General features: G+C 33.2%; 5 protein-coding genes and 1 non-coding gene across 8 annotated transcripts; 2 read left to right on the forward strand and 4 right to left on the reverse strand.

Annotated features, from left to right (window-relative positions):
* The first annotated feature begins 4,419 nt into the window (after positions 1-4,419).
* Positions 4,420-7,316, forward strand: LOC114372853 (spermidine sinapoyl-CoA acyltransferase). The gene is made up of 2 exons (XM_028330394.1): positions 4,420-5,505; positions 6,551-7,316. Exons 1-2 carry the CDS (start codon positions 4,691-4,693, stop codon positions 7,092-7,094), a joined length of 1,359 nt encoding a protein of 452 aa, XP_028186195.1. The 5' UTR covers positions 4,420-4,690; the 3' UTR covers positions 7,095-7,316.
* A 753-nt stretch (positions 7,317-8,069) lies between these two features.
* LOC114375943 (magnesium-chelatase subunit ChlI, chloroplastic) lies at positions 8,070-10,514 on the forward strand. The gene is made up of 3 exons (XM_028333813.1): positions 8,070-8,273; positions 8,497-8,606; positions 9,310-10,514. The coding sequence occupies exons 1-3, from the start codon at positions 8,171-8,173 to the stop codon at positions 10,360-10,362; spliced, it is 1,266 nt and encodes a 421-aa protein (XP_028189614.1). The 5' UTR covers positions 8,070-8,170; the 3' UTR covers positions 10,363-10,514.
* Positions 10,515-11,163: 649 nt separating this feature from the next.
* On the reverse strand, positions 11,164-13,132 carry LOC114375944 (nudix hydrolase 15, mitochondrial-like). The gene is made up of 4 exons (XM_028333814.1): positions 12,907-13,132; positions 12,685-12,827; positions 11,712-11,831; positions 11,164-11,581 (listed from the first exon to the last, which is right to left on the reverse strand). The coding sequence occupies exons 1-4, from the start codon at positions 13,100-13,102 to the stop codon at positions 11,369-11,371; spliced, it is 672 nt and encodes a 223-aa protein (XP_028189615.1). The 5' UTR covers positions 13,103-13,132; the 3' UTR covers positions 11,164-11,368.
* Positions 13,133-13,613: 481 nt separating this feature from the next.
* LOC114375551 (nudix hydrolase 15, mitochondrial-like) lies at positions 13,614-15,104 on the reverse strand. The gene is made up of 4 exons (XM_028333353.1): positions 14,742-15,104; positions 14,383-14,525; positions 14,169-14,288; positions 13,614-14,077 (listed from the first exon to the last, which is right to left on the reverse strand). Exons 1-4 carry the CDS (start codon positions 15,034-15,036, stop codon positions 13,868-13,870), a joined length of 768 nt encoding a protein of 255 aa, XP_028189154.1. The 5' UTR covers positions 15,037-15,104; the 3' UTR covers positions 13,614-13,867.
* A 2,907-nt stretch (positions 15,105-18,011) lies between these two features.
* LOC114373490 (protein IQ-DOMAIN 1-like) lies at positions 18,012-22,106 on the reverse strand. Of its 3 annotated transcripts, none has more exons than XM_028330958.1 (7): positions 21,804-22,106; positions 21,272-21,379; positions 21,004-21,116; positions 20,561-20,728; positions 19,377-19,604; positions 18,795-18,908; positions 18,012-18,706 (listed from the first exon to the last, which is right to left on the reverse strand). In XM_028330958.1, the coding sequence occupies exons 3-7, from the start codon at positions 21,076-21,078 to the stop codon at positions 18,392-18,394; spliced, it is 900 nt and encodes a 299-aa protein (XP_028186759.1). In that variant the 5' UTR covers positions 21,079-21,116; positions 21,272-21,379; positions 21,804-22,106; the 3' UTR covers positions 18,012-18,391. The 3 variants fall into 3 exon arrangements, with proteins under 3 accessions (XP_028186759.1, XP_028186758.1, XP_028186757.1); XM_028330957.1 differs by having other exon boundaries at positions 21,272-21,419; XM_028330956.1 differs by lacking the exon at positions 21,272-21,379 and having other exon boundaries at positions 21,804-22,094.
* A 1,025-nt stretch (positions 22,107-23,131) lies between these two features.
* TRNAI-UAU lies at positions 23,132-23,205 on the reverse strand. The gene has a single exon. It is a non-coding gene; the product is annotated as a tRNA-Ile (tRNA).
* Between the last annotated feature and the right edge of the window lie 1,979 nt (positions 23,206-25,184).

The raw sequence follows: 25,184 nt of genomic DNA on the forward strand, positions 1-25,184 counted from the left end.
GAGCCATTTGGATATGGCATGGAGACAATAGTATAGTAAGTACTGGCAGGATATCTGAAGTCAGTTTTCTGGTTAAAGTTTAGCTAATTGATGAGGTCAAATAAGTCCTCATCAGCATGCCGGCATCATCTGGAATTTGTGATATGACAAAAAGAAAACCGTCTAAAGTTTGTTGTTAGATACACTCCAATAGCGACCAAAAAGAGACTGGCATCGATCCATCCGTATTGAGCTTCTGTGAATGTGGATTTCATAAACTTCAATTTCATGAGTTTATTAGTAGTCTTGGATAAAAATACTTTTTTTGGTGAAAAAAAAGTAAATACTTAAAGCAAAACAATTACGGCTCATTCATTCTTTTTTTAAGAAAATAACATTTATAATTAAAAAATATATGCATTTACAAAAGTTTATGGTAATTGATAATTTATTAAAAATTATTTTTTAATATTTTATTTGTAAATTAAAGAAAGTTGAACAAAATTACATCATCACGGTTTGTGGAGATTGTCACATTTATTTGTAAAAGAGAGTACAGTTTAAGGAATAATTGGAATGAAACTAAAGTGTAAAGTATCTACTTGTAAAAGAAGTAAAGTTGAAGGAGTATTTATTTTCCTTATATGAAGACTTGGAGAAATGCTGATAAAACTGTAACAGTTATATTAATGTCATATTACATACAATATTTTTTTTTTAACTTACAGCAATACAATGATTTGTTAGAACTATTAGCATAGGTTCACCCATAAGCTTTTTTTTTTAGGGATAACCGTAAGCTTAGATTGTAAGTAATTTTATTTGTTTATTACTATTTAACTAGTCCTTAAATGTCATTAATAATCTTTCTAAGAAGAGTAATCTACCAAATAAAATTTTGGCAATTACAGGAAAAATCAATTGATCGCGCCTACAAAGAAAAATGATAAGAATTAACTCTTGGTCTCTTACCATTATTACCATTCCAAATTGGCAGTCATTTGGACTGTACTTGGGACTCGGTAATTATCACATAATTAAATTCATGCATTGTCAAAAGAGAAGGCAAATTGGCATCTAAAGGCACATTGATTAATATAAGCCAGATTAAAAAATTAATGCATATAAAGCCAAGTAGCCAACTATCCAAATATCATATATGCTCATGCATCATGCATTCATCATTCTTATTGTTTAGACGATAAAAAAGTGAAAAAACTGATGTGCCAAACTAACGTGGTTTCCACATATCATCATCCATCACTATGCTACACACGATTGCAAAGAACTTTTAATTTTTCCTCTTGGACAAAAAGTTTTGTCGTTTGAAAAGTTTGACTAGACGCAATTTCGATTCTTTTGCATGACTTTTTGTTTGTATTGTCATGTTGTGAAGACTGAAGATACATTACAAATTCTTTAGCTCATTTTCCTTGGTGCAAAATGGGTAAAATAAATTTGACATGTAATAAAAATATTAAAGTTCGCATAAGTATGCAGGTTATTAAAGTGAAAACTCCAACTTTAATTAGAAAACAATACAATAACACCTAAGCAACTGTATATAATTTTTGTTATGACTTAAAATGTTTTTGGTTTCTCAAATATAGTCCTATTTTATTTTTGGTCTCTAAATTTTTTTCTTGAATTTTGGTTTTGTAAAATTTATTTTTTTTATTTTAATCCTTCTAATATATATATATATTTTTATTTTAGTTCTTATAACATGTAGATAATTTATTTTTTATTTTTAGTCCCTATCAAATATTTTTTGAAGAGACTAATTCATAATGAACAAATATTATAGGGACTAAAACCAAATAATATATATATATATATAAACTAAAACAAAATATTAATAAAAGAGTTTTACAGGTACCAAAAGTAAAATAAAAACTTTTAGAGACCAAAAATAAAATACATTATATTTTAGGAATTAAAGCAACACATAAAATTTTGTCTCGGGCTTGATCAATGATGCTTTGGGTCTGGGCCTTCAGGGGCAAGTCTTCCAGGCTTACGTGGGCTTTCTTGAAATTCCAAGAACCTGCTCCTCAGACTAGCATGGGCTCCATAACTTAAATCTTGGGCTGGAAAGCTCTTCAAACTAGTTGGAGTTCCGAGAGGACGGGATTTACAACTCGATAATGAGAGGAACACAAGAATAAGGCACAGCCAGAAGGAAGATTTCAGTTTCAGCATTTTCAATGCGAGCACTGACTGATCTTAAACCGTGTTAAGTAATATGATAAAATGTATTTATCTATGAGAATGTAAGAGCTGTGCAGAGGTACCAAGTATATATAGTGATTAGCGAGAGAGAAAGAATTTAATTAAGAGTTTGTATTACAATATTTTAGTCTCACTTGAGCAAAATTCCAAGTTCTCAAACTCATCAACTCAAATAATTTTCTTGCGTTCTCCTCCAGTAATGGAGCTGTTTGGTACTATGATGACTCGATGAATACTAGGACACGACACAACCGCATCACCAATTCGTCTGCGCTATAAAGGCAAATCTATGTTCTATTTTTCGTTTCCACAAATAGTAGTTGCACAATTTGAACAAGTAATTCACTTCTTCCTTCCTATTGGCTCGAAGCTGACACCTGCAGAGCTCGAAAAAGTTGCTATACTTTTGTCACATGTGACTAGTAAGTTGTGTTAGTTTAATTAAATTCATGATTAAAAAAATTTTAAGGCAAAAATTTAAAACTTAACTCAAACTAATTTATTTGTAAACCGTTTGTGTTAGGTTAACAAGTTAAATTATTTAATGTTGTCTGTTCTTTTTTAAAATATAATATTTTTTATAACTTAAATTTTTTATTAAGAAAACTAAACACAATTGTGTTATTTATCTATTTATGAGAGATAAAAAAATTAAACATACCTTAAGGAATTTCAATAAGGATGAGCATGCGTTTCAAGTATTTTTTTCTATCAAAATTAATGTGATATTATGAGACTTACTTTTTGTAAATAGATCTAAAATATTTTTAGAAACTCATTTGAAGTAGTTTTAATCCATAAAACTCTTGTCGCTTTGATCCTGAAGATTAAGAATGTATTAATACTTATTCGATTCAGGTTGATAAGTCTATGTAATTAATATTATTTGATTTTTAAAAATTAAAAATATATATTATATATTATATATATTAATAATAATTATTACAAATTAAGGGATTAACAATTTCACATATTAAAACTTGTAATATAATCTAAAATTTGATTTAATTGATTTAATTGATTTAATTCAAGGCTTATTTAAATACAAAAATTATCCAATGTAAATTATTTAAGTTAATTTGTATCAATTCAAATTTAGGGGTCATTCACACCCTTACACCCCTATTTGTGAGGTTATCTAACTTTCCAAACATGCCTTCGGACAAAATAAAAAAAGCGTGCGGCTAACGTCAAACATTATTATAAAGCAGGAAGAACAGACGACTTCAGTACTTCTATTTATTTATTGGATAAGCACAGAGATACTGAGAACTGAGATGCCATTCTATAGCCCTCTATTTTGAAATGACTGAAGGAGAATTGAACGGATACCTACGAACGGGAAAAGAAAAAATCAGGGTTAAATCTTTCGACTCTTTGGTGATTGGTAGTATTGCTTTTAAAAGAAGGAAGTATAACAAATCAAGTGACACTAGTTCTTTCTTAGGCCATCACCAATGCTTATCACCTATTTGCTTTATAAGCACCATTGCTTCATAAGATAGTGTCATTGCCTCATTGGAGCTTGCACTTATTTAGCACCTCTCATATACAAGTTGCTAAATGTGCATTTGTTGTTGAGAATGGAGTCTCTTTAAATTTCAATGTCATTGAAAAGTTAAATAAAAATTTATTTAGAATTGTTTATTGAACCAAGATAATGATCTGACATAATTAATAGATAATTTTATCATTTAAATATATGATCAAAGATTCAATTTCACCTTTATGCGTATGAAAAAAAATATTAAAAAAAGTTAACCCCTTAAATAATTTTTAGTATCTGAAAGATTAGTCATTAATTTTTATCGATAGATATCTTAAATTTATTAAAAAAAAAGTTACACATTGATAAAGAAAATAATGAATAAACTTTTATGAAAAATAATGAGAAAATGGTTGTTAGAATCGTAACAACTACATCCAATTTATCATAAGAAAAATGGTGCATCTTTGAATTTTAGATCAATCATAAGAATCAATGATAAGATTGTAGTATAGGTTAAAGCTTCCTAATTGTTGAGTTTTATAAACTTGGTCATTTTTTTTAAATTGACGAATATTATAAGATTATTGAGTTTTATTAAAAAGTTATATCTAAATTATTTATAATTAATTAAGAATGTAAATATTTTATCTTAAAACTTTACAGTTAGCCTTACCCCCAAAAAAACAATCATTTTAATAGTGGGTCACATAATGAGGAATGCTGTAGGGTAGGTGGTGTGTGTTACAGTGCTACTGTGTTTGGTGAGCTCATGGTCATGGGGTGCAGCATGCTCCACGTCGTCGTCCCATCTTCTCACCGAACGAGTCATTTTTTGGTACAAACTCACAGCAGGAGTCATGCCATGCCTATGTATTAGTATGTCTCTGGGTTTGGTGTGAGACAGTGACTCCCCAAAGCGCAGAACACAACACACAACAATAAAAGAAACTTGTAAACAACAAGAACAACGGAACATAGATACACTTAAGCATGCAAAGGATCAAAACCTCAGAACGCACTTTGATCTTCCCTTCCCACCCTCCTTTTCTCCAAGACCACCCCTTCCCTCTCTCCCACCTCGACACTGATCCCAACCTCCACCTCACCTTCCGCTACCTCCGCGCGTACACCTCAACAACAACAACAACCTCCCTCGACCCCTTCCACGTCATCTCCTCCTCCCTCTCCCACGCCCTCCCCCACTTCTACCCCCTCACCGCCACCCTCCGCCGCCAACAAACCTCCCCCCACCGCCTCCAACTCTGGTGCGTCGCCGGCCAGGGCATCCCCCTCATCCGCGCCACCGCGGACTTCACCCTCGAGTCCGTGAACTTCCTCGACAACCCGGCCTCGAGCTTCTTGGAGCAGTTAGTGCCCGACCCGGGACCCGAGGAGGGGATGGAGCACCCGTGCATGCTCCAGGTGACGGTGTTCGCGTGCGGGGGATTCACCCTCGGCGCGGCGATGCACCACGCGCTCTGCGACGGCATGGGCGGGACGCTGTTCTTCAATGCGGTGGCGGAGCTGGCGCGTGGGGCGACCCGGATAACGTTGGACCCGGTTTGGGACCGTGCGAGGTTGCTGGGTCCCAGGGACCCGCCCCTGGTGGATTCGCCGTTGATTGGGGAGTTTCTGCGTTTGGAGAAGGGAGTTTTGCCGTACCAACAGAGTGTTGGTGGGGTCGCGAGAGAGTGCTTTCACGTGAAGGATGAGTGCTTGGACAATTTCAAGAGGACCTTGTTGGAGCAATCTGGGTTGAACTTCACCGTTTTTGAGGCTCTTGGTGCCTACATCTGGAGGGCTAAGTAAGTGCCACAATCATTTTAAATTTAATTTTCAAGAATTCACTGAAATCTCTGCATGAGATCATCTCAGTTACAAGTTATACATCAGAACATATATTATTGGTATGAAGAGTTAATTCTTGGTATAAAATAAACAGGTCCTAAGTCAATTTCTTAAGATTAAATGCTCGTTCTTTTTTTTTTGTTCAAATGTTCGTTCTAGTATTAGGATAAGTTGATTGTTAGTTTATTTTAGTAGTAAAATTAGTTATTAGTCAAGCTCATAGATTTTTCGCAATAACATAAAAAACAACAGTAAAACAGTAGTATTAAAAATAGTAGAACTATGGTAAGTAGTCTTTACATATTAAAAAAAAAAAATCTTCAGATTGGTCTCTAAATTTTACTAAAATAGATTAATTTAGGACTGAAGTGATGAATATTAGAAATTTCAAGGATTACTTTAACAATTTTATTACTTTAGAGATAATAGTATTTTGAGGATTAAATTGATAATATATTCAATTTTTCGATTAAGTTTACAATTGATTCATATGATTATCAAGATGCACTCTTGGTCGGTAAAAGAATCTAGCTCAATTATTAAATAGAATATATGGGTGTTGGAAACTTTGTTCGGTAAAAGAATCTAGTTCAATTGATTAAATATAATATGTAAGTGTTGTAAACTTTGTTGTATTTATTTTTAATTTCTACTAAAAAAAAGAGTATGACTCTTAATTAGATCGTTTCCTCTGATTTTGTCGTATAAAAAAATTAAAATAAGGGAGGAAAATAACGTACATGTTAGATGTCATGATTTTAAATAAAGTAGTAGATAAAGAAGAAAAAATCGCCCCTTGCATTTTGTTTGATGCTAATGTTTTGTTAAAATTGTCCCTTAAAAAATTAAAATACAATATATGAAAAGAATAATCTATTCAATTACTTGCGGAGAATTGCGAATCAGTATTAGAACTTTATATTTTCATGATGATATGAGCAATATTGTTTGTCTCCAATGAACGATTTACCATGTTTCTGACCATTCTATTTGCCACGACAGGGTCAGGGCCTCGGGAATCCAGGCTGATGAAAAGGTGAAGTTTGCATACTCAATTAACATACGGAGACTGGTAAAGCCACCACTGCCTGGTGGCTATTGGGGTAATGGTTGTGTGCCAATGTACGTACAACTTAGTGCCAAAGATTTGATAGAGAAACCCGTTTGCGAAACCGCAGAGCTAATAAAAAAGAGTAAAAGCAATGTCACTGATGAGTATGTTAAGTCCTACATCGATTATCAGGAGCTGCATTTTGCTGATGGAATCACTGCGGGAAAAGAGGTTAGTGGGTTCACGGATTGGAGGCACTTGGGCCATTCAACTGTGGACTTTGGGTGGGGTGGCCCAGTTACTGTTTTGCCCCTTGGAAGGAACTTACTTGGGAGTGTTGAGCCTTGCTTTTTTTTGCCTTATTCAACAGCCACTTCAGAGAAGAAAGAGGGGTTCAAGGTTTTGGTGACTTTGAGAGAGGCTGCGTTGCCTGCTTTCAGAGAAGACATGAAAGTGTTTTGCAATAGCCAAGAGCAGTGGCTGAGCCACATATAGATGTGGCTTGAGAGTTGAGCCATTGATTTGATGTAAACAAGTGAAGATGTTAGTTTTGCCATTGAATATTAGAATTCCCTTCATAATCAATGGCACCCACTAACATTTCCGCCCCTATCAATATTAGAATTCCCTTAATAATCAAATAGTTTGTTTGTTGTTATAAAACATTGTTACTTTCCTTAATTTATTATTGATTTAAGTATCAGAATTTTTGCATGCGGTTAAAACCTTTATCCTGAATTACAAGCATAAGTTACTCATGGATTTAAAATGAAGGAAAGTAGAAGTGAAGGTATTGAATCTTTCAAAGAAAAAGAAAGGAAAAAAAAATCATCATACAAATGATGAAAGAAATGTGAGATATCCTTAAAATAACGCTACAATTTTTAACATTAATCTCAATTTTTTTTAGTGAGCATATGATTGGAGAACACACACCTTTTGTCTCGTGTAGATGTAAGCGACTCCTTGCATCCTGCATTTTCACCATTTGAATTCTAGTTTTACTCGGATGGCCTTAGGCTCAATGGATTCGGGTTAAAAAAATCATAGGAAACTAAGAAGGCCACCTAATTCCGGTGCTTTTGTGAATGACCACAAAACTTATATTTATTTTTATTGTCAAGTTTTGACATCAATGGCATGTACGTGATTATTAAAATGTTACCATACAATGACCTCATATCCTTAATAGAGACTATTTAATAGTATTAAAAAAATAAATACATATCGTTTTTGTCTTAAAAGCTTGATTAGGAGAATATGTAGAAGTTGATCAATATTTTTAGTCTTAAAAACAAAGATGTATGTAATTGTAAGGATACATGGTCTCCTAAATAAAAAGGATACTGGTATTATTTAAAAATAAAATTGAAAACTTTGAGGAATGATTAATTGAGTTATTTTTTCAATTAAAAAAGAACAGAGAGAGAAGAATGAAATCTATCTATCTTCTTATCCGAAGTCTGGGAGGCCAATAGGAAGCACGCCAGCTGCTACGAATGGTGAATAAAAGACAAAAGAAACAAACTGCTACATAGCATACAGTCTGTCTTCTCTTCTCTTCTCCGGTTATGGCGTCCGCCTTGGGCACTTCTTCAATTGCGGTTCTGCCTTCGCGCTACTTCTCTTCTTCTTCTTCCAAGCCTTCCATTCACACTCTCTCTCTAACTTCAGGTACATTGCTTGCAAAGTCTATGTTTTTTGTCTGTTTTTTGCCTCTAATATCTTGTTTTGGATGGTGTGCTGCAAACCCATTTCATATATTTTGCTTCTCTGTGCTAAAGTTGTGATTTTATTTTGCCTGGGGGGTTGTAGCTGGAAATGGAAGGTGGGTCTTTGTGGGCATTATGTGATAGTTTGAACTTAGAATCTTAGTTGAGTGGTTGTGAATTTGCAGGGCAGAACTATGGGCGGAAGTTTTATGGAGGAATTGGAATCCATGGCATAAAGGGAAGGGCTCAGCTCTCGGTTACCAATGTTGCCACTGAAGTTAACTCTGTAGAACAGGTAGGTAGGATATTGGATTTTTGAGGTCTAGATGTTCTTTCAGTGTCTTTGCCTGTGTTTTGAATTGCATTGGGTGGATATACTAGGTGCACCCGAGATTAATTGTTGTAAAGATTTCCATTCTTTTGTGTGTTGTGTGTGTTGAGTCATTGAGCATTCATTCCTAGTGAATTTTAAACAAATTATGGGCAGAAGACAATTTTTAGACTATATTGTGAATTTGTGATACTTTTCTTGGGTTTAATCAACATGCACGGTAATATAAAGGCTTTACATTATCAATTAATCCAAAATCATTTTTTGTATGACCTTTAAGATAACTGTTGTAAAATTTAACAAACTTACCGTGCATGACTGCAGTTCATGATTGGATAATAGTATAAAAGTATAAAACACTTTTACATTGTTAGTGCATATATTATTTATTCATTTTTCTTTTCCCTTTAAACGTAGATGGTTTCTGTTACCATTCACATGCACATTTAGAGTGTGGTTGATTGGCGGAAAATAGCAAGGCGAAAAATAGAGGAATGTAAATGAGGCAGTATGTGAACTTATATTTTTGTCATGCATTTTTTCCGTTCAAAATTAGTGCTAGATTTCTTAGAAATTAAGGATTGGGGGCCAGGCCTTTGCATTTTGATTCTTTGTGTGGTTGTGTGAGTGTTACAATAATCTAACCCTGTAAACTTTTCGTATCCAGGCTCAGAGTATTGCTTCTAAAGAAAGCCAGAGGCCAGTATACCCATTTTCTGCCATAGTTGGACAAGATGAGATGAAGCTTTGTCTTCTCCTTAATGTGATTGATCCTAAGATTGGAGGTGTAATGATCATGGGGGATAGGGGCACAGGGAAATCTACAACGGTCAGGTCATTGGTTGATTTACTTCCCGAAATCAAGGTTGTTGCTGGTGACCCTTATAACTCAGACCCACAAGATCCAGAATTCATGGGTGTTGAAGTCAGAGAGCGTGTACTTCAAGGAGAGGAACTTTCTGTTGTCTTGACCAAAATTAACATGGTTGATTTGCCATTGGGAGCTACAGAAGATAGAGTGTGTGGAACGATTGACATTGAGAAAGCCCTGACTGAGGGTGTCAAGGCATTTGAGCCTGGACTACTGGCTAAAGCTAATAGGGGAATCTTATATGTTGATGAAGTTAATCTTTTGGATGATCACTTGGTGGATGTGTTGTTGGATTCTGCTGCATCAGGATGGAACACAGTAGAGAGAGAGGGAATTTCTATCTCGCATCCTGCACGGTTTATCCTAATTGGCTCAGGCAACCCCGAAGAAGGGGAGCTCCGGCCGCAGCTGCTAGATAGGTTTGGAATGCATGCTCAAGTTGGAACTGTTAGGGATGCTGAGCTCAGAGTGAAGATTGTGGAGGAGAGAGGTCGATTTGACAAAAATCCAAAGGAATTTCGAGATTCTTACAAAGCTGAGCAAGAGAAGCTCCAACAACAAATTACCTCAGCAAGGAGTGTTCTTTCTTCTGTTCAAATTGATCAAGATCTCAAGGTGAAAATCTCCAAGGTGTGTGCTGAGTTGAATGTGGATGGATTAAGAGGAGACATAGTAACAAATAGAGCTGCAAAAGCTCTGGCTGCTCTGAAGGGAAGAGACAACGTAAGTGCCGAGGATATTGCTACTGTCATCCCTAACTGCTTGAGACACCGTCTTAGAAAGGATCCCTTGGAGTCTATAGACTCAGGTTTACTTGTCACTGAGAAATTTTATGAGGTATTCAGCTGAGGATCATAGATGTAACACGGTTTGTATTCTGTGGTATTCCATGAGTATAATGCTACTTCATTATTTACATTTTACCTTTTCTGTGGAGATTTTCATTGTCGTTAAACATCAATAAGATTCATGAGTTCCTTCTACACAGGAAATTCCGAGCATTTAACGTGCAAGAGTCATTCTCTAATTTCTTCTGTTATTTGTAGCCTTTACAATTTTCTTAAACTTGGGTGGGATGTCGAGACTGTGGTTCTTATATTAGCATAAATTTGAAAGAAAAAAAAAAACTTACTATTTTGTTAAAAACTTTTAGTTAATCACACCACAACTTTTTTCTACTTGAATCAATTAACAAACGGTTGTGACTCAATCAACATTTCCCATTGGCATCAAGAAGGTTAATTATTAGAAGAATCATAGCAAAATACACTCCAAGATTAACTTCATAAGTTGTTAGTGGAACTCCATTTTTTTAATATTCTCGTGGCCATTATTATTCCTCTGTCAAGCAGCGCTTCATATATACGTATCCACTAACTCTCCAAGTCTCTCTCAATTCGTCTCTCTAATTCTTTAGTATGTTTGTTTGCTTCTCATATCCATTCAGATCTACATCACTCGGAAGCTAACAAGAACAACTTCTGCATTCATGTTATTGCTGGACGTGGTTTTGCTGAATGAAGCAAGTATAAAATGGGTTTCCAAACACACAGTAACCACATGTTTGGGATTCTCTTTAGCAAAAACTTTACACCATCCGGCAGAAACAACTCCCAGTAGCTTCTGTGTCTTTTTCTGATTTTGAAGCAATTTTCTTAACATATGAATCTTATTAATAAGTTTCCAAACACACTAAATGTGAGATTGTTAATCTTCATTCCTTCTAATGTAGATCCCATTGAATCTAACGCAGAAGCAAATATATGCTTCATTTCTAAAAAATGCAGCTTCAAGTGTTAAATTATTATACAAACTTAAAAGACAAAATCATTATTTGGAACTCCTCCTAGTATTATCATATGCCATTTTCAGTCATTCCTCCCCATATTTTAGGTCTCTGCTCTAGAAAAGCAGGTGGTCGCTGAAGTAAAAGAGTAGCCGCCCTAATCAAGATTGCAGCAGTTATAGCCCATATCACATACTTGTTATTCCCATCCTCATAATCAAAATAATGTACAAGATGTTTCTCCCCCATCCATTCTCTTTCCTCGGCTCTTCTGTTATCGTTCTGCATTCAAACCATGGTGTCAGAAATTAAGTTCATTTGCATTTATGTCAAAAAGGGCACCAACATTTCCACCAGGGAAAAAAAATAAGTTTACAAATTTTTAAGTGAGAAGAGGAACACTAGCATAAACCTTGAGGAACATCTCCAATGGAACATCAAATATTGCTTCAACTTCAGTTGAATTTAAAATTGGAGAAAATGCATCTTTGTCGGACAGTACTCCTACCACGGGTATTATTGTAACACCATACTGCATTTAAAAACCACTTTGTCAGGGTATTGAGTTATGCATATATTTAAATATTCGGATTGAATCATCAAAGAAAATAATAGACTGAAATAAAATAGAATGTAAAATTGCACTACGAACTAATGAACTTGAGCCTGGGTAATATGTGTCTTAATAGTTAAATGGTGTCAAAACCAGCTAAATTTGTATATTTCTACACACTCGAATCAGTCACAAGAAGAAAATATAATGAATCAAGAATGTAAAATTGAATTAAACTTGTCAACCAACTCATGCACCTAGACCTTTTTAGAAGCTACCTCATCCAATTTCTCCATAAGCACTGATAAACTGAGGAAAACTCTGCATTATTGGTTTAAAAGAGTCCTAATAAAAGAGTTTTATAATTGAAAATCTCTCGTAAGCTAAAAGCCAATCGAAACTGGGCATAAATGAAGAAGCTTTAACCTTATAAAGATAGTGAGATACATATATGAGCTCAACAGTTAATAATTCAATACAAAACATGATTCTGAGGGTAGTAAGATACTAAAGAGAGTAAAATACTAGCTAACTCTAGAGTTGATAAACATAACTGATCTGATTAAGAATCCTGAATAACATCCCCAAGCCCATAATGGTTGGAACTTGTGGGCAGGAGGGTGGTTAATCAGCTGAGTGTGTTAACATGACAGCACTGCCACTCGCTCAGAATCTAAGAAATGAATTCGTGCAATTCGATTGAATGGTTTACTAATAAATTAGATTAAATGTTTTTGTAACTTTGAGTGAGGAACAGTTAAATCTAAGATGAAATTGAAAAGAGAGAGACATATATATGTATATATATATATATATATATATATATATATACCTTAGTATGAAAGGGTGGGAGAAGAGTGAGTACAGAAACAAGAGAAGGGTCCAAGCCAATTTCCTCCTTAGCCTCTCTCAGCGCAGTTTGCACATCGTCAGCATCACCTTCTTCTCTCTTGCCACCTGGCAAAGAAACCTCACCTGCAATGGAACCCATTTCAGTTAGTATGCTGAAATAAAAATGAAGCGAAACATTGCATTGGAAAGCATGAGGTGAGACCGGAGTGGGTTGAGAGAGAGGAAGCCCGCTGGGTGAGAAATACTCGCAGATTCCCATCGCCGCCTTCGAAGACGCAGATCAGAACTGCTGCTCTCTTATTCTTCTTCAAAACGGTGAGTTTTGATTTGGTGATGAGATCATTAGAGGAAGAGGGCGAATTATGAATACCTCCTGTCTCCGTACTGTTCGAACCCATTCCCTTGTTGCACCACTTCACGTTTCTCACTTCTCCCCTTATATCTCTACTATTTTATTTTATAAAATTAATTTTACATTATTATTCATTTATTTTCAGATTTTATATTACATCATTAATATTATATATAAAAAAATTCATTATGTTAAAAAAATTAAAATAATAATTATTTTTACATGATAATTATAATGAAGACCGAAAAATTAATATGTTTATAATGCTCCAAATACTAAACTATTAATTGGTCCCTTAAATACTATACACTCCCTCCTCCCTCATGGATAATTCTTAATATAACAAAATAGTCCACAAAATAATGAATATTTATCAATTTTGTCCCTTCAGTCAAAAAAATCAATTTAGTCCTACATTGATATATTTTACTAATATTCAGGGATTAATTTAAAATATTTTTTAATACTTAAAAGATTATTTAGTATAATTTTTAATACTTAAGGAATTGTTTACATGATTTGTTTACTTTTAACTACTATTTAGGAGAGACAAAAGGTAATACTTTAAAAATGAAATCAATGGTTTATTCTAAATTCTAAGATTCTTGATAGTACATCTTTTGGAGTAAACCAATGAAACTTACTGATGACATTCTGTAAGTAGGAATTTGAATTCCAAGTGCCTGGACACTTTTCCTTTCTTAGTACATATAAATACCTACCTACTCTTGAAATCTACAATTGTGGATGAATAGTAGAATGAGCACATGTTAAGGGCAAAAATACATTAAATGTCAAATTCAATGCATTATTACATAGTTAAATCCCGAGGAAGCTTGAATTTAGGATTCTGCTCCATGAAGGCTGGAGGTCGTTGGTACACAACTGATGCAGCCCTTATCAAGATCCCAGCAGTCAAACCCCATATAAGGAATTTTTTATGTTCGATTTCATAGTCAAACAAATGTATCAGATAATTCTCTCCCATGCACTGCATCTTCTTTTGACTCCTTTTTTCATCCTGGTTAATATAATGACATTAGACACTTTCTAGATGAATTAATATAGAGGAATGTAAAACACATAATACAGAAATAAAACTAAGAGCGGACCTTAAGAAACATTTCTAAAGGTGCATCAAATACAGCTTCTACTTCAGCAGGATTCAGAACAGGTTTGAACGCTTTTTTGTCATGAAGAATGCCAATGACAGGAACCACTCTCATGAGGTACTACAAAAGAAGTAAAAACCAATTGATCACAACCATGTCAATCAAAGTTATATCAATTACTCCTACATGGGGAGGTGTAAAACGGAACCTATACCTTAGAGAAAAATGGTTCAAGAACAGTAACAACATCGACAAGTTCAGGATCCAACCCAATTTCCTCCATTGCCTCTCTTTTTGCAGTGTCCCCATCATCCTTATCCCCCTCCTCCGCTTTCCCACCAGGCAAGGCCACTTGACCTGCAAAAAAATGTCAGCAACATGCAATACACACGATCCTCATTTCATTCCCTATCGAGTCACAGTGCTTAGATATGAAGGGAAAGGAGAAAAACATTTTTCAAACATGTCATATTTAATCTATCAACATCTTAAAAAAGTACAAAACATTGTCACATAAATTGTACTACATTTAAAATCTTTAAGCAAACATCAAATGTATGAAACGTAACTGACCAGAGTAAGTGGAAAGCTTGGAAGAGCGCTTAGTGAGTATCACTCTCAGATCCCCAGCATCCCCTTCAAAGATGCAGATCAAAACAGCAGCTCTCTTGTATCCGATTTTTGCTGTGTTTTGAGCAATTGGGGTGGCTGATTTCGTGTAACTCACTTCTGAGACAACCTTATCTCCCTTCTCTTCCATGATCTGATCCAAGATGTCTTCAGGGAATGGTGGGGGTTTGTACAGGCGGAGCCGTTGAGCCAAGTCCAGGAGCCTCTGTGATGCTCCATTGGAGTTTGAAGAATCCATGAACTTGGAGAGAGAAAAAACTATCTTCTCACAATAGAAGCCATGAGTGGCAGTTAACTACTTATCATAATACCATATTATATAGTAGCATGCACTAATGATATTTGAACTTGTAGAAATTAATGAAAAAGGGTCGATGGTAGAATGGTACAGGTTCTATGATTGAATGATGTGAAGGAATACCTGTTTTTGGCAACAAATATTAATGTCCTTGAAACGAAAAGGTGCCACATGAATGGCTACATCCTCTTCATTCTTTATCAGTCACTTGTCACAACCAGCAATGATGTGTCTCTGCAGTTTTACTGTCTCCAATCCTAATATCACATTTATGACACACACATGCAACTGAAATTCTTCAAACTAATCAGACAACAAGGAGTTATGGCAAGTGCAATTTTCGTGCTAGAAACTATGGGTCCAAATAACTTAGCTTTCCTTTTTCACCCAATGACAGCTAAGGAAGATCAGAAATGGAAAAATGTTTAATGCAACAAATTGGACAGTAACTGAAGGAATTAGAAATGTACCAAGTATTGATCCATGTTGTTAGGTTTCTGATTTCAACATTGGTCTTAAGATTATATTATTGCTCTTTTAGTTGGATGAATCTCTTTGGTACTGAGTCACATTAAAAAGACAAGGGCCAGTTATGAGACGATAACGTTATGGCTATCCAAAATGCCGGCTTTTAATGACGAGTTCTCAGGAACCGATTACGTTATTTTAGTTGTACACTCGCGATCCATGTTTACATGTAATAAAACATTTATTTGTAGCGTACGATTGTTAATGTGTCAGTGTTTAAACCACTAAATTCCATTGGATTCCATTTTCTTTTAAAGAAAAAACTGTGACTAATCTCTTATCGCAGAAGCATTTGTGTAACAGTGAGAAACTTAGTTTTGGAAAGAAAAAAAGTGTAAGAAAACTTGTGGAGATAACTTTTGATACGTTACAGGCTTACAGCTTATTTTAACAAGCATTCCAAGATAATTTTAAACTTATAACTTGTATGGAAACAATTTAATTTCATTTTTTAAAATTATAAAAAACAACTTATATATGAGTATTTATATGATAAACAATTATTTAATAGATGCTTAATGAAACCGTTTATCCAAACTGAGAAATTGTCAGTGTCATCTGCTAGTTGCACCAGTAAACTTTGCAATAGGAAATGGGCACATAACAGATGAAAAATTGGAAAATTAATAGAAACAAAAAACAAAAGCTTTTTGTTAGGGGGAGGGGGGCCAGGCCTTAGGGTGGTGTTTCATTTTATAGGAAATGCAGGCTCTAATGCTCTATTGCCCCTTTAGCTATTGCCTTATTGGCCCTATATATGGCTATTGCATTATTAGCAATATATCTCTAGCATTATTGTTCTCTAAGTATCGATCATTTTATTTGACAAAAAAAATTTATTGATCATTTTAATTTATGATTCTATAAAAGTATCACTTTAATCTTTAATTTTGTAAAACGCCATTATTTTATTTTTATTATATTTTTTCCTGACATTTATGATTGAAAAAAATGATGTTTTACAAAGTTATGAAATAAATAAAAAATTTTGTAAAATTAAGTAAATTGTCTGTTATTTACCATGTCAACGAGAAATTTTTTATTCAATATCAGTGAACATCTAGATTTCAATTATGTAAATTTGTAATCTTTCACTTTAATTATTTTTTTCAATACTATGTTTGAATTGATATCAAAATAAGAAAAATTATTTAACTGACACATAAAAGATTTTTTTAAGGCAGTTGCTTCTTGCGCTCCCATAGTTCTTGCACCTAATTCGGAATATATTTTGTATTCCAAAAAGGTGCAGGAAGCAAATTGAAGGTACAAAAAGTAACTACCTAGCTTTAATTATGGGTTGTTTGGACTAACGAACCCATTGGACTATGCTCAACATGTCAGCTCTAAAATTACGAAGTACTTAATCTTTAATTTTGTAGTTATTAATTTATTATGAAATGGTAAAATTAATCATTATTTTTTTGTTGAATTATCGGATTTTAAAGCCATTTTTTTATTTTAAATTGAGTGATATTTAATTTTGGTAAAATTTATATTCAATCTCATTTTTCAAAACAAATACAATTATAATAAAATTTCACATATGTTTGAAATGGAATTATTTTATCCAAAAAAATGGAATAAAATATTAAATTACTTTATTTTTTAAAAAAATATTTTGACAATTATAATAATTACGTTTTCAGGCATTTTAAAAATATTCGGATTGAAAAAAGTGACCCCACCAAATAATTATAATAAATGGACACATTGGCACTGAACTTAATGTATTTTAGGGTAGGCTTACTTTTTGGAGATTTTTTTAAAGCTCTCAACAAAATTTTAATTATATGTTATTTTAAATATAAAAAAATAAGCTGATTAAAACGAACATTTAAGAGTAATCAGATCGTGGTAGTTTAACAGATGATTCTATTCCCTCCTTAGTTGGACATTAAGATAGATGCAGCAAGTAGGTGATGGCAATTATCAAGCATAATTAATCACCTGCCAACTCCAACTAATCGGTACTCTTTCCACCCTCCACTATCATGTAGGAGTTGTTCTGCAATTATTTGACATATCGTAACCATTATTGCATGTGTATATGATCTTATTTAAAACAATAATAATGACCCCTAATATAACTTTCTTAGAGAATTTCAAACAATAACCATTTCTCTAAAAAAAATTGAACCAAACATGTCATTAGTAATTTTATATAATGATTTTGCATTACAAACCCCAAATTTTACATTTGGCATAGTTTGGGAGCGTTTCAAAGCATTGTAAATGAAATTATTCAACTGGTTGTATTACACGTGATTTGTCACTAAATATCTGTGTTGACTCTTGCAAAATAATAAGTATTATGGTAAAAATACATATATATGTATGCATTATTTTTGTAACATAATTATAAATGGAGCAGAAACACTAGGAAGTTGCACAAGTCATCTCAATATGGTAATAATAAACCATGACGAAGTCAACAACTTGATCACATATTGGAAATTTTCTATTACAACAGAGAAGGAAAAAAATAGATATATTGTTCTATCTACAATCTCTCTTGAATTTGAATATACAAGATTGAAAAAGATAATAAACAGAAGCAATCAACAAATCGCACCCACAAGCAGGTCTGTTAACACATTCTCTGCAGTGGTTTGAATTTCAGTCACGCTCATATGCACAAATTGGAAGCAATCAATAAATAAATAAGTTGGCTTTTTATGGACTGTAACCAATTGAAAATTTCAAGTTATCAAAAAGGCTTGATACTTAAAAATTGTGATTTATCTTAACAACCCATCCAGAGAACTCATTGCACTCCTTGAACCACAGTTTTCTCAGTTGTTGGATAAGACAATCTCCTAGCTTTTGAAGTGCCTTTTGCGTTGGCTGAAGGAGGTTTAACCGAGACGGGAGTTTTAGGTGTTGATGTGTTCTTATCCTTCTGAACTTTGCTCGGGCTTGGCTGCTTGTGTTGAGATTTCTTCGGGGTGATGGATAAGCTAGGGACACGGCTTTCCCATGGACGAGCAGCAATCCAGCGTTCCTTCCAACTCCAACCCCAATTAGCTTTGCTAAGTTCATAATTACCTAGCAATTGGCTCTGACTAGAGTTGGCCCTCCACTAGTATGATTCATAAGATATGCATGTGATTATCAGTAGGATCAGGTGAAACAGGATATTGATACATTCCCAAGACTAACTAACCTACCTGATGGGAAAAGGCATATGCCATGGCTCTTTCACGCTTAACTGCTGCTTCTTCCCTGTCATGTATCCTTCCAAGGATTTCCTCCTTGGTTTCAGAACCACCACACCATTCAACCTGCAATTTATGCTGTCTAGTGCTTAGAACAAGATTAATTGGATTGAGTTCAAACAAGCTTGTGTATCTAGCAAAATATTAGATCAGTGTTAAAATGATAGAAAATTTCAAGCACTAATGTCCGGAATTGTTTTTCTTTTTATTAAGAACACATTTTATGCATATTTTGCAATGCAATTTAACTTTAAACTGTAGAATATAGAAAATGCAGTTCCAGGCAGACCATAAAATTTCTATAAAAGTAAACATGCATCTAATAATTTCTAGCACAATATGAAAGAGTCACCACTTAAAACCAAAACCAAGGTTCAAGATAACTAAAATACAGCATTTACCTTCATCAAATAAACAGATAAAAGTGCAGATCCATTAGAGAGAGCATTGGAAGAAAATATCTTTTTTTTTAAAAAAAAAAAAAATTTAAGACTTACACAAACTTAAAGAAAATTAGGGCAAGCTAAAGATTACCTCCAGATCATGAAGCTTTGCCTCCAGTTTTAATTGAGACTCCAGTTTCTTCCTCCTGATCTTGTCTTCGGTTACCATACAGATTCGGCGAGCTCTAATCTCAACTTGTATCTTGCTCCATGAATGAAGGTATGTTATAGCTGTACTGGCTTGCTTTTTAACAGAGAAACCTTCTGTTAGGATCTTCAGTTTTGTAAATCCTTTCATGCGACGTAAAGCTTTTCTAGCCTGGATAGTTTAAAAGTCAGAGTTGCAAAAACAAAGACCATTCGAAGATATTAACACAGGTTTGAACTATTATAAATAAGTAACACAAACCTACATCTATACATCTTTATAATCATCAACAGCATGCATATTTGGACAATAATCAAGAGTCAACATGTAACACCTTGTGAAAGAAGTCACATACTTATGAACTGTCTCTATAGTAGCCAATTTTGTTAGTAGCAATAAAATTAAATTGTTGACAAGCAGAAATGAGTCTTTAAATAAAAGGTGGAATTTAAGAGAATAGACAAAGATTTACCAATTCATGCTTGTCTTGAAGAGCTACAGCATCCAATTATAATTAATGAACAGGGAAAAGGTGTCACGATAGAGAGCTAAGATATCACTCTTTGCTCATAAATAATAGCAGAATCCAAAAATTCAATTTTAACATAACAATAATAGAAGAATCTCTGTATTAGAACTCCTAATCTTGAGAACATATTAGTTTCATGAAATGGTGAAAAAAAGGTCAATCGAACCCTTGCCATCCTAATGTATTAGTCCAAAACTCCAAATACACTTTAACAATTAATTCATAAAATTAAGAGCACATTGATTTAACTCACATTTTGCAACGTCCTTCACATCATCCAATACTGTAGATATATCTTAAATTATATAACGTGTGTATGTTTGTGTGTAAACATTGTAATTTAATTACAATAGGATTATGCACTCTCAGCAATAATTTTTCCTACAAACAAAAACTCAGCTATCATATACCCCTCTATAATGCAATCTGAAAGCTGACATACCAGCAATAATGGTACAATAGTACATAAACATTCGCAGTGGAATAATGAAATATACAAACAGAAGTATGATTGCTAAGGACATGCTCAATCAAAAAAGTCAGAGTAGAGTTATCCTGTATAAGAACCTGTCTCTGCAAAATTTTCAACTCAACACACCTTATAAGCTCGGAATGCAGTCTGGATCCTTTTTGCAGCAATAGTTTCAACTGACACCCCAGCTGACACAAGGTTTTCACTTTTAGTACCATTTGCTAAACCACCAGACTCTTTTCCTGGATAGCTGTTTGACTTTGATGCATTTAGTTTCTCTTGAGCTAAGATACCCTGTCTCAAAATGTGGCCAGATAGAGAGAGAAACATTCTCATTACAATGGCTCTCATGCAAAATAAATTATCATACTTGGTAATAGAAGGTATTGATGCAGCCTAAATGATAAATAAAGTGATAAAGTTGCTTTTGCAAACAACATCTACGGTGATTAATTCAGTTTTTTAGGAGAATAATGGAAATATATAGGTTTAAATCCAACAGATTGACATTTCTGCATCATTGCAAGAATTAGATAACTAAACAAAAAATGACAGGAATTGCATTATACCTTTGCTTTCTTTGATCTACCTTGTTTTGATTTTCTTAAGCTAATTATTGTCTTAAACCAATCACCTGAACCCATTCTTGATGCGAAGTAACTTCTTTCAAAATAACATAGCCCTGGGAATGAATATAACAAACATTAGCACATTACTCTCCATTAATACAGATATAGTATGTTGTTCATAATTACAAGAGATCCATCCATACAAAAAAAAAACCCGAAGAAGAAGAAGGTAAATGAAAACCTTAGACAGTTAGACACTTAGACTTACTTCTTCAAACATTTCATTAGTCTCTATACAGAAATAGATGCTTTTAATTGAAAGCTCGACAAAGGAATTCTCTTGTGTATGTTGTTCGTAATGAAGTCCATGTATATTCTATGCCACCCATGAAAGATTATGTTACAAATATATCATCCTACCAGCAATCACATTATGATCAGAAGAGCTAGAGATTGGATCACAGTTTGAGACACTTAAAATAGAAAGCAGTAAAAATTGCGAATATTGAAGCTAACTGTAGTTATGAATATAGGACATGCTGTTAGAGTTGATACCAAAAAGCAACTCTTTTTTGTCTTCCCGACAATAATAACAGCCAAGTCAGCAAAACTCATAAGAGAAATTTAAACAAACTCATATTGTGATCTACCAAAACAGCACATAAAAAACACATGGATCAACAACTCAACTTCTGAAAAACAAAGAAGGAATATGCCCAAAACAAGCATGCAAATGGGAATTCTGAGAATCACAAGAAGAGAAACAAGAATGCAAGTAGGGGTGAGAATGACAGACATACCAGAGAAGTTTCAAAGGAGAACTTTTTTTGTTTTCTTGAACTGGCAACAAAGAAATGAGGGGGTGGGGGAAAATGATATATTAGTGTAGAAGTAAAGAGGAAGAAAAGGAGAAAGAGAGAGAGTCAGCAAAATAATAAAAGGTGGGTGTGAATTGTGAAATGTGGATTGCCATGACCCAATACCAGCTTTAATTCCCTCATCTAATAACGTATAAGTTGAGTGAAAGATGGATATAAGTATAAAAAATAAAATAAATAAAAAAGGAAAAGACTTTATCTCTATGAAAGCGACAACCGACGAATTACAAATACATGGTGATGGGGTCAGTACGTGTAGTCCTGCCACAGAGGACAGAGAGAGAGAGTATCGTGATATGGCATGGTTGGATTTTTGAAGAACTCGGCAAGAAAACCTACAACGACAGCGGAACTAATTTCTTGCCTTTCTGGCTCTTCTATTCAATTATTATTTATTTTCCACATATTTTTGGAAATATATTTTCACAAAACTATACACATACAGATAGAAAGACAAAAGGAGAGAAGATTTTAGTATATATAAAAAAAAGACAAGAGAAGAGAAGAAAATGAAACAATACCTCCCTGTCCCAGAATAAATAATAATAATAATAATTTTATAAACTAACCTTCATATTAATAAACTAAAGTCAGACTTACTAGAATCATTGCTGAAAAAATAATTAATACAACATCAAAAAATTAAATGCAACAATATTTTGAGATAATTTTCTTTTAAATTTAATACATATTTTGGAACGAAAGAAATACTTTTTACATTGATAGTCTAAAACTTTTATTTTAATGTTATTTGAGTCATAAATTCTTAAATATAATATTTTTATTATGCTAAGGATTAAAAATAATAATTTGTTAAAATTTAAGAACTAAAAAAACACACTCAACCAAATTTAGAAACTAAAACAATATATATATATTTTTTTTACTAAACAAGGGAGTATATTAGAATTTTTGATAATTTTTGTTTATTATAAATTAATGTAACAAAAATAATATACAAACTTTTTTCTTTTAGAGGCATACACAAAAAACAGATATGTCATGAAGACAAAACAGATATAGAAACTTTTCTGTATAATGTAGTTGTCTGGTTAATGAATATACAAACTTTTCTGCAGATAGAGAAGGGATCCTTAAATTAAGGTTTCGGACGTGGAAGGTTGTCGGCCTTTGGTTGGAAATCAAGACGTGACAGATAGGCGTGAACGATGATTGTTTCCGGTACAGCGTCACCTACTTTATCATTAAGCTGTGTCAGATGTGGACCAAAACTAAATATAATTTAAAATTGGTCCCGGCGAGGCTCGAACTCGCGACCTCCGGCTCATAAGACCAGCGCTCTAACCAACTGAGCTACGGGACCAATTTGTTAATTTGACCTACAATATTTAAATTATTCATTTTTATTTTGTTATACTTGAATTATTTTTTTGTTATAGTTGAGTTCTGGTACTCACGTTAGCTTTCTTAATCTTCTATATTCCACTAGTCACTCCTTATTTTATTTGACTTTTTGAAGCTTATTTTCTTGTTAAGCTTGGGTTCTTGTGCTATTATTAGCTTTCTTAATATTGTCGTGGACTAGTCACCCCTTATTTTTATTTTATTTTTCGGTTCTAATATTTTGTTCTTATTTATTGAATGAAGACTTTTATCTCAGTTGAATCATAAAAAGCTACGTTCGTTACATAACTAATCTGCTACTTCAATTTTACTACCTTGAATCAATGTAGTATTTTTCATCATGTTTGTTAAACATCACTAATAGAGCAATCCTACCTGGCTTTGTGTTTAATATTATTTATACCAAATTGGCTGAAAAGGCTATATTCTTAATTGGTTGGGCAAGGTTTAAAAGTATTTAAATTTTCTCATACAGTTGATCCTACGAATAAAAAAAATTATGCTTGGTACAATATATATTTTCAAATAGACACTTGATCAAGTATTTTCACCTTGCATAGAGAATAAAAATAGCAGTCAGTCAGGTTCACTCATTATCATTCTATCAATTTGTTGTCATTTTCTACGATCCCTATTTAGGTTCCCAAATCATCCCGCAAGAAGAACTTAGAAAATAGAAATAGAACAGAAATCTCATTCACATGATAAACTCATACCTTCTTTCGTTCTGGTTGGGAATTGTTCAAACGCTAAGTAATGACATAATTGTAATAGCTTTCATTTGTTCAACTTATAATACTTTCTGCTGCAGCTTCTTAAGAAGGTTATCTCTTGTATATCTCTCATTTTGAATTTTCTTTATGTTTTCTATAATGCGTAAGTGGCCATAGAAAGTAAAAACAGACATGGCAGCTCACCAAGCACTACGGTCTTTATTCACAAAACTGTTTTTCCTCATATATGTTGGTGCTGGTCTGGCATTAGTGTGGTTGCTTCCTAGACTAGTAGTTTTTTTTAGTTCGGATAGAGTTTTTTTACCCGTAAGAATTAAACATGATATCAGAAAATTTACAATACTTACACATCATATTTAATCTACTAAACTTCACTCCTTTTCGAGAAGGTTTTAACTTGAGTTTTAAATATAACAATTTTCATTTGATTTTTTATCCTTTTATTTTGAAATACGATATTAATCTTTTAATTTTTTATTCAATTAAGTATATTTATTTAATTTTTAAAATAAGTAAATTTAGTTTTGTTGTTCATTATTGTTTAATTAGAACCCTTAAGTTTTCATTTTCTACCCAAAATTCATAAAAATTAAATGAATTGATTAAACTGTTTTCAATGTTTTTTACTCAAAATTTATCCAAAAAAAGTTAAATTAATTTTTTGGTTCAATTTGGTCCAATAATTTTTTTGTTTGATTTGCTCCTATAATTTTTTTCAAGTTCAACTAGGTTCTAATTTTAAATAGGTTTAATTAGGTTAATTTTATCTAAATTGTTAATGGTATTCGACCATAAGAAGACATCACATCACGATCACATAAAATTTTACCATTAACGTTGATTTTTGTCTAAATCGTTAACGGTGTTCAGCTACAAAAAGATAACATGTTACAATCATGTAGGATTCCACCATTAACGATTTGAATGAAATTGACCATGAGAACTTAATTAAACCTATTTTAAAATTAGAAGATCTAATTGAATCCAAAAAATTAGAGGATTAATTTGAACCAAAGAAATAAATTAGAAGACAAAAACCTAATTTAACAAAAAAAAACATCAAATTTTACTCAATAAAAACTCAAATCTTTCTCTAATTAAATCTTAATTTCATGCATATAGAATCTTTCTAATTTTATCATATTTTAACTAAACTTTTATTTTAAAAGAAACTTTGACTAAACTTTTCAGATTTGATGGTATT

This window comes from Glycine soja, chromosome 11 (assembly GCF_004193775.1).
Source record: "Glycine soja cultivar W05 chromosome 11, ASM419377v2, whole genome shotgun sequence".
Classification (NCBI taxonomy): Eukaryota; Viridiplantae; Streptophyta; class Magnoliopsida; order Fabales; family Fabaceae; genus Glycine; species Glycine soja.

Coding starts and splice junctions, on each gene's coding strand:
- LOC114372853 (XM_028330394.1), top strand. CDS start 4,691: ATGCAAAGGATCAAAACCTCAGAACGCACTTTGATCTTCCCTTCCCAC. Junction 5,506..6,550: donor GCCTACATCTGGAGGGCTAA/GTAAGTGCCACA, acceptor TTGCCACGACAG/GGTCAGGGCCTCGGGAATCC.
- LOC114375943 (XM_028333813.1), top strand. CDS start 8,171: ATGGCGTCCGCCTTGGGCACTTCTTCAATTGCGGTTCTGCCTTCGCGC. Junction 8,274..8,496: donor CACTCTCTCTCTAACTTCAG/GTACATTGCTTG, acceptor GTGAATTTGCAG/GGCAGAACTATGGGCGGAAG. Junction 8,607..9,309: donor AAGTTAACTCTGTAGAACAG/GTAGGTAGGATA, acceptor TTTCGTATCCAG/GCTCAGAGTATTGCTTCTAA.
- LOC114373490 (XM_028330958.1), bottom strand. CDS start 21,078: ATGGGTTCAGGTGATTGGTTTAAGACAATAATTAGCTTAAGAAAATCA. Junction 20,729..21,003: donor GTAGATCAAAGAAAGCAAAG/GTATAATGCAAT, acceptor ATTTTGAGACAG/GGTATCTTAGCTCAAGAGAA. Junction 18,909..19,376: donor CAAAGCTTCATGATCTGGAG/GTAATCTTTAGC, acceptor CATAAATTGCAG/GTTGAATGGTGTGGTGGTTC.
- LOC114375944 (XM_028333814.1), bottom strand. CDS start 13,102: ATGGGTTCGAACAGTACGGAGACAGGAGGTATTCATAATTCGCCCTCT. Junction 12,828..12,906: donor CTCTCTCTCAACCCACTCCG/GTCTCACCTCAT, acceptor GTTCCATTGCAG/GTGAGGTTTCTTTGCCAGGT. Junction 11,832..12,684: donor TCCCACCCTTTCATACTAAG/GTATATATATAT, acceptor TTTTAAATGCAG/TATGGTGTTACAATAATACC.
- LOC114375551 (XM_028333353.1), bottom strand. CDS start 15,036: ATGGATTCTTCAAACTCCAATGGAGCATCACAGAGGCTCCTGGACTTG. Junction 14,289..14,382: donor TTGAACCATTTTTCTCTAAG/GTATAGGTTCCG, acceptor CTTCTTTTGTAG/TACCTCATGAGAGTGGTTCC. Junction 14,078..14,168: donor CTTTAGAAATGTTTCTTAAG/GTCCGCTCTTAG, acceptor TATATTAACCAG/GATGAAAAAAGGAGTCAAAA.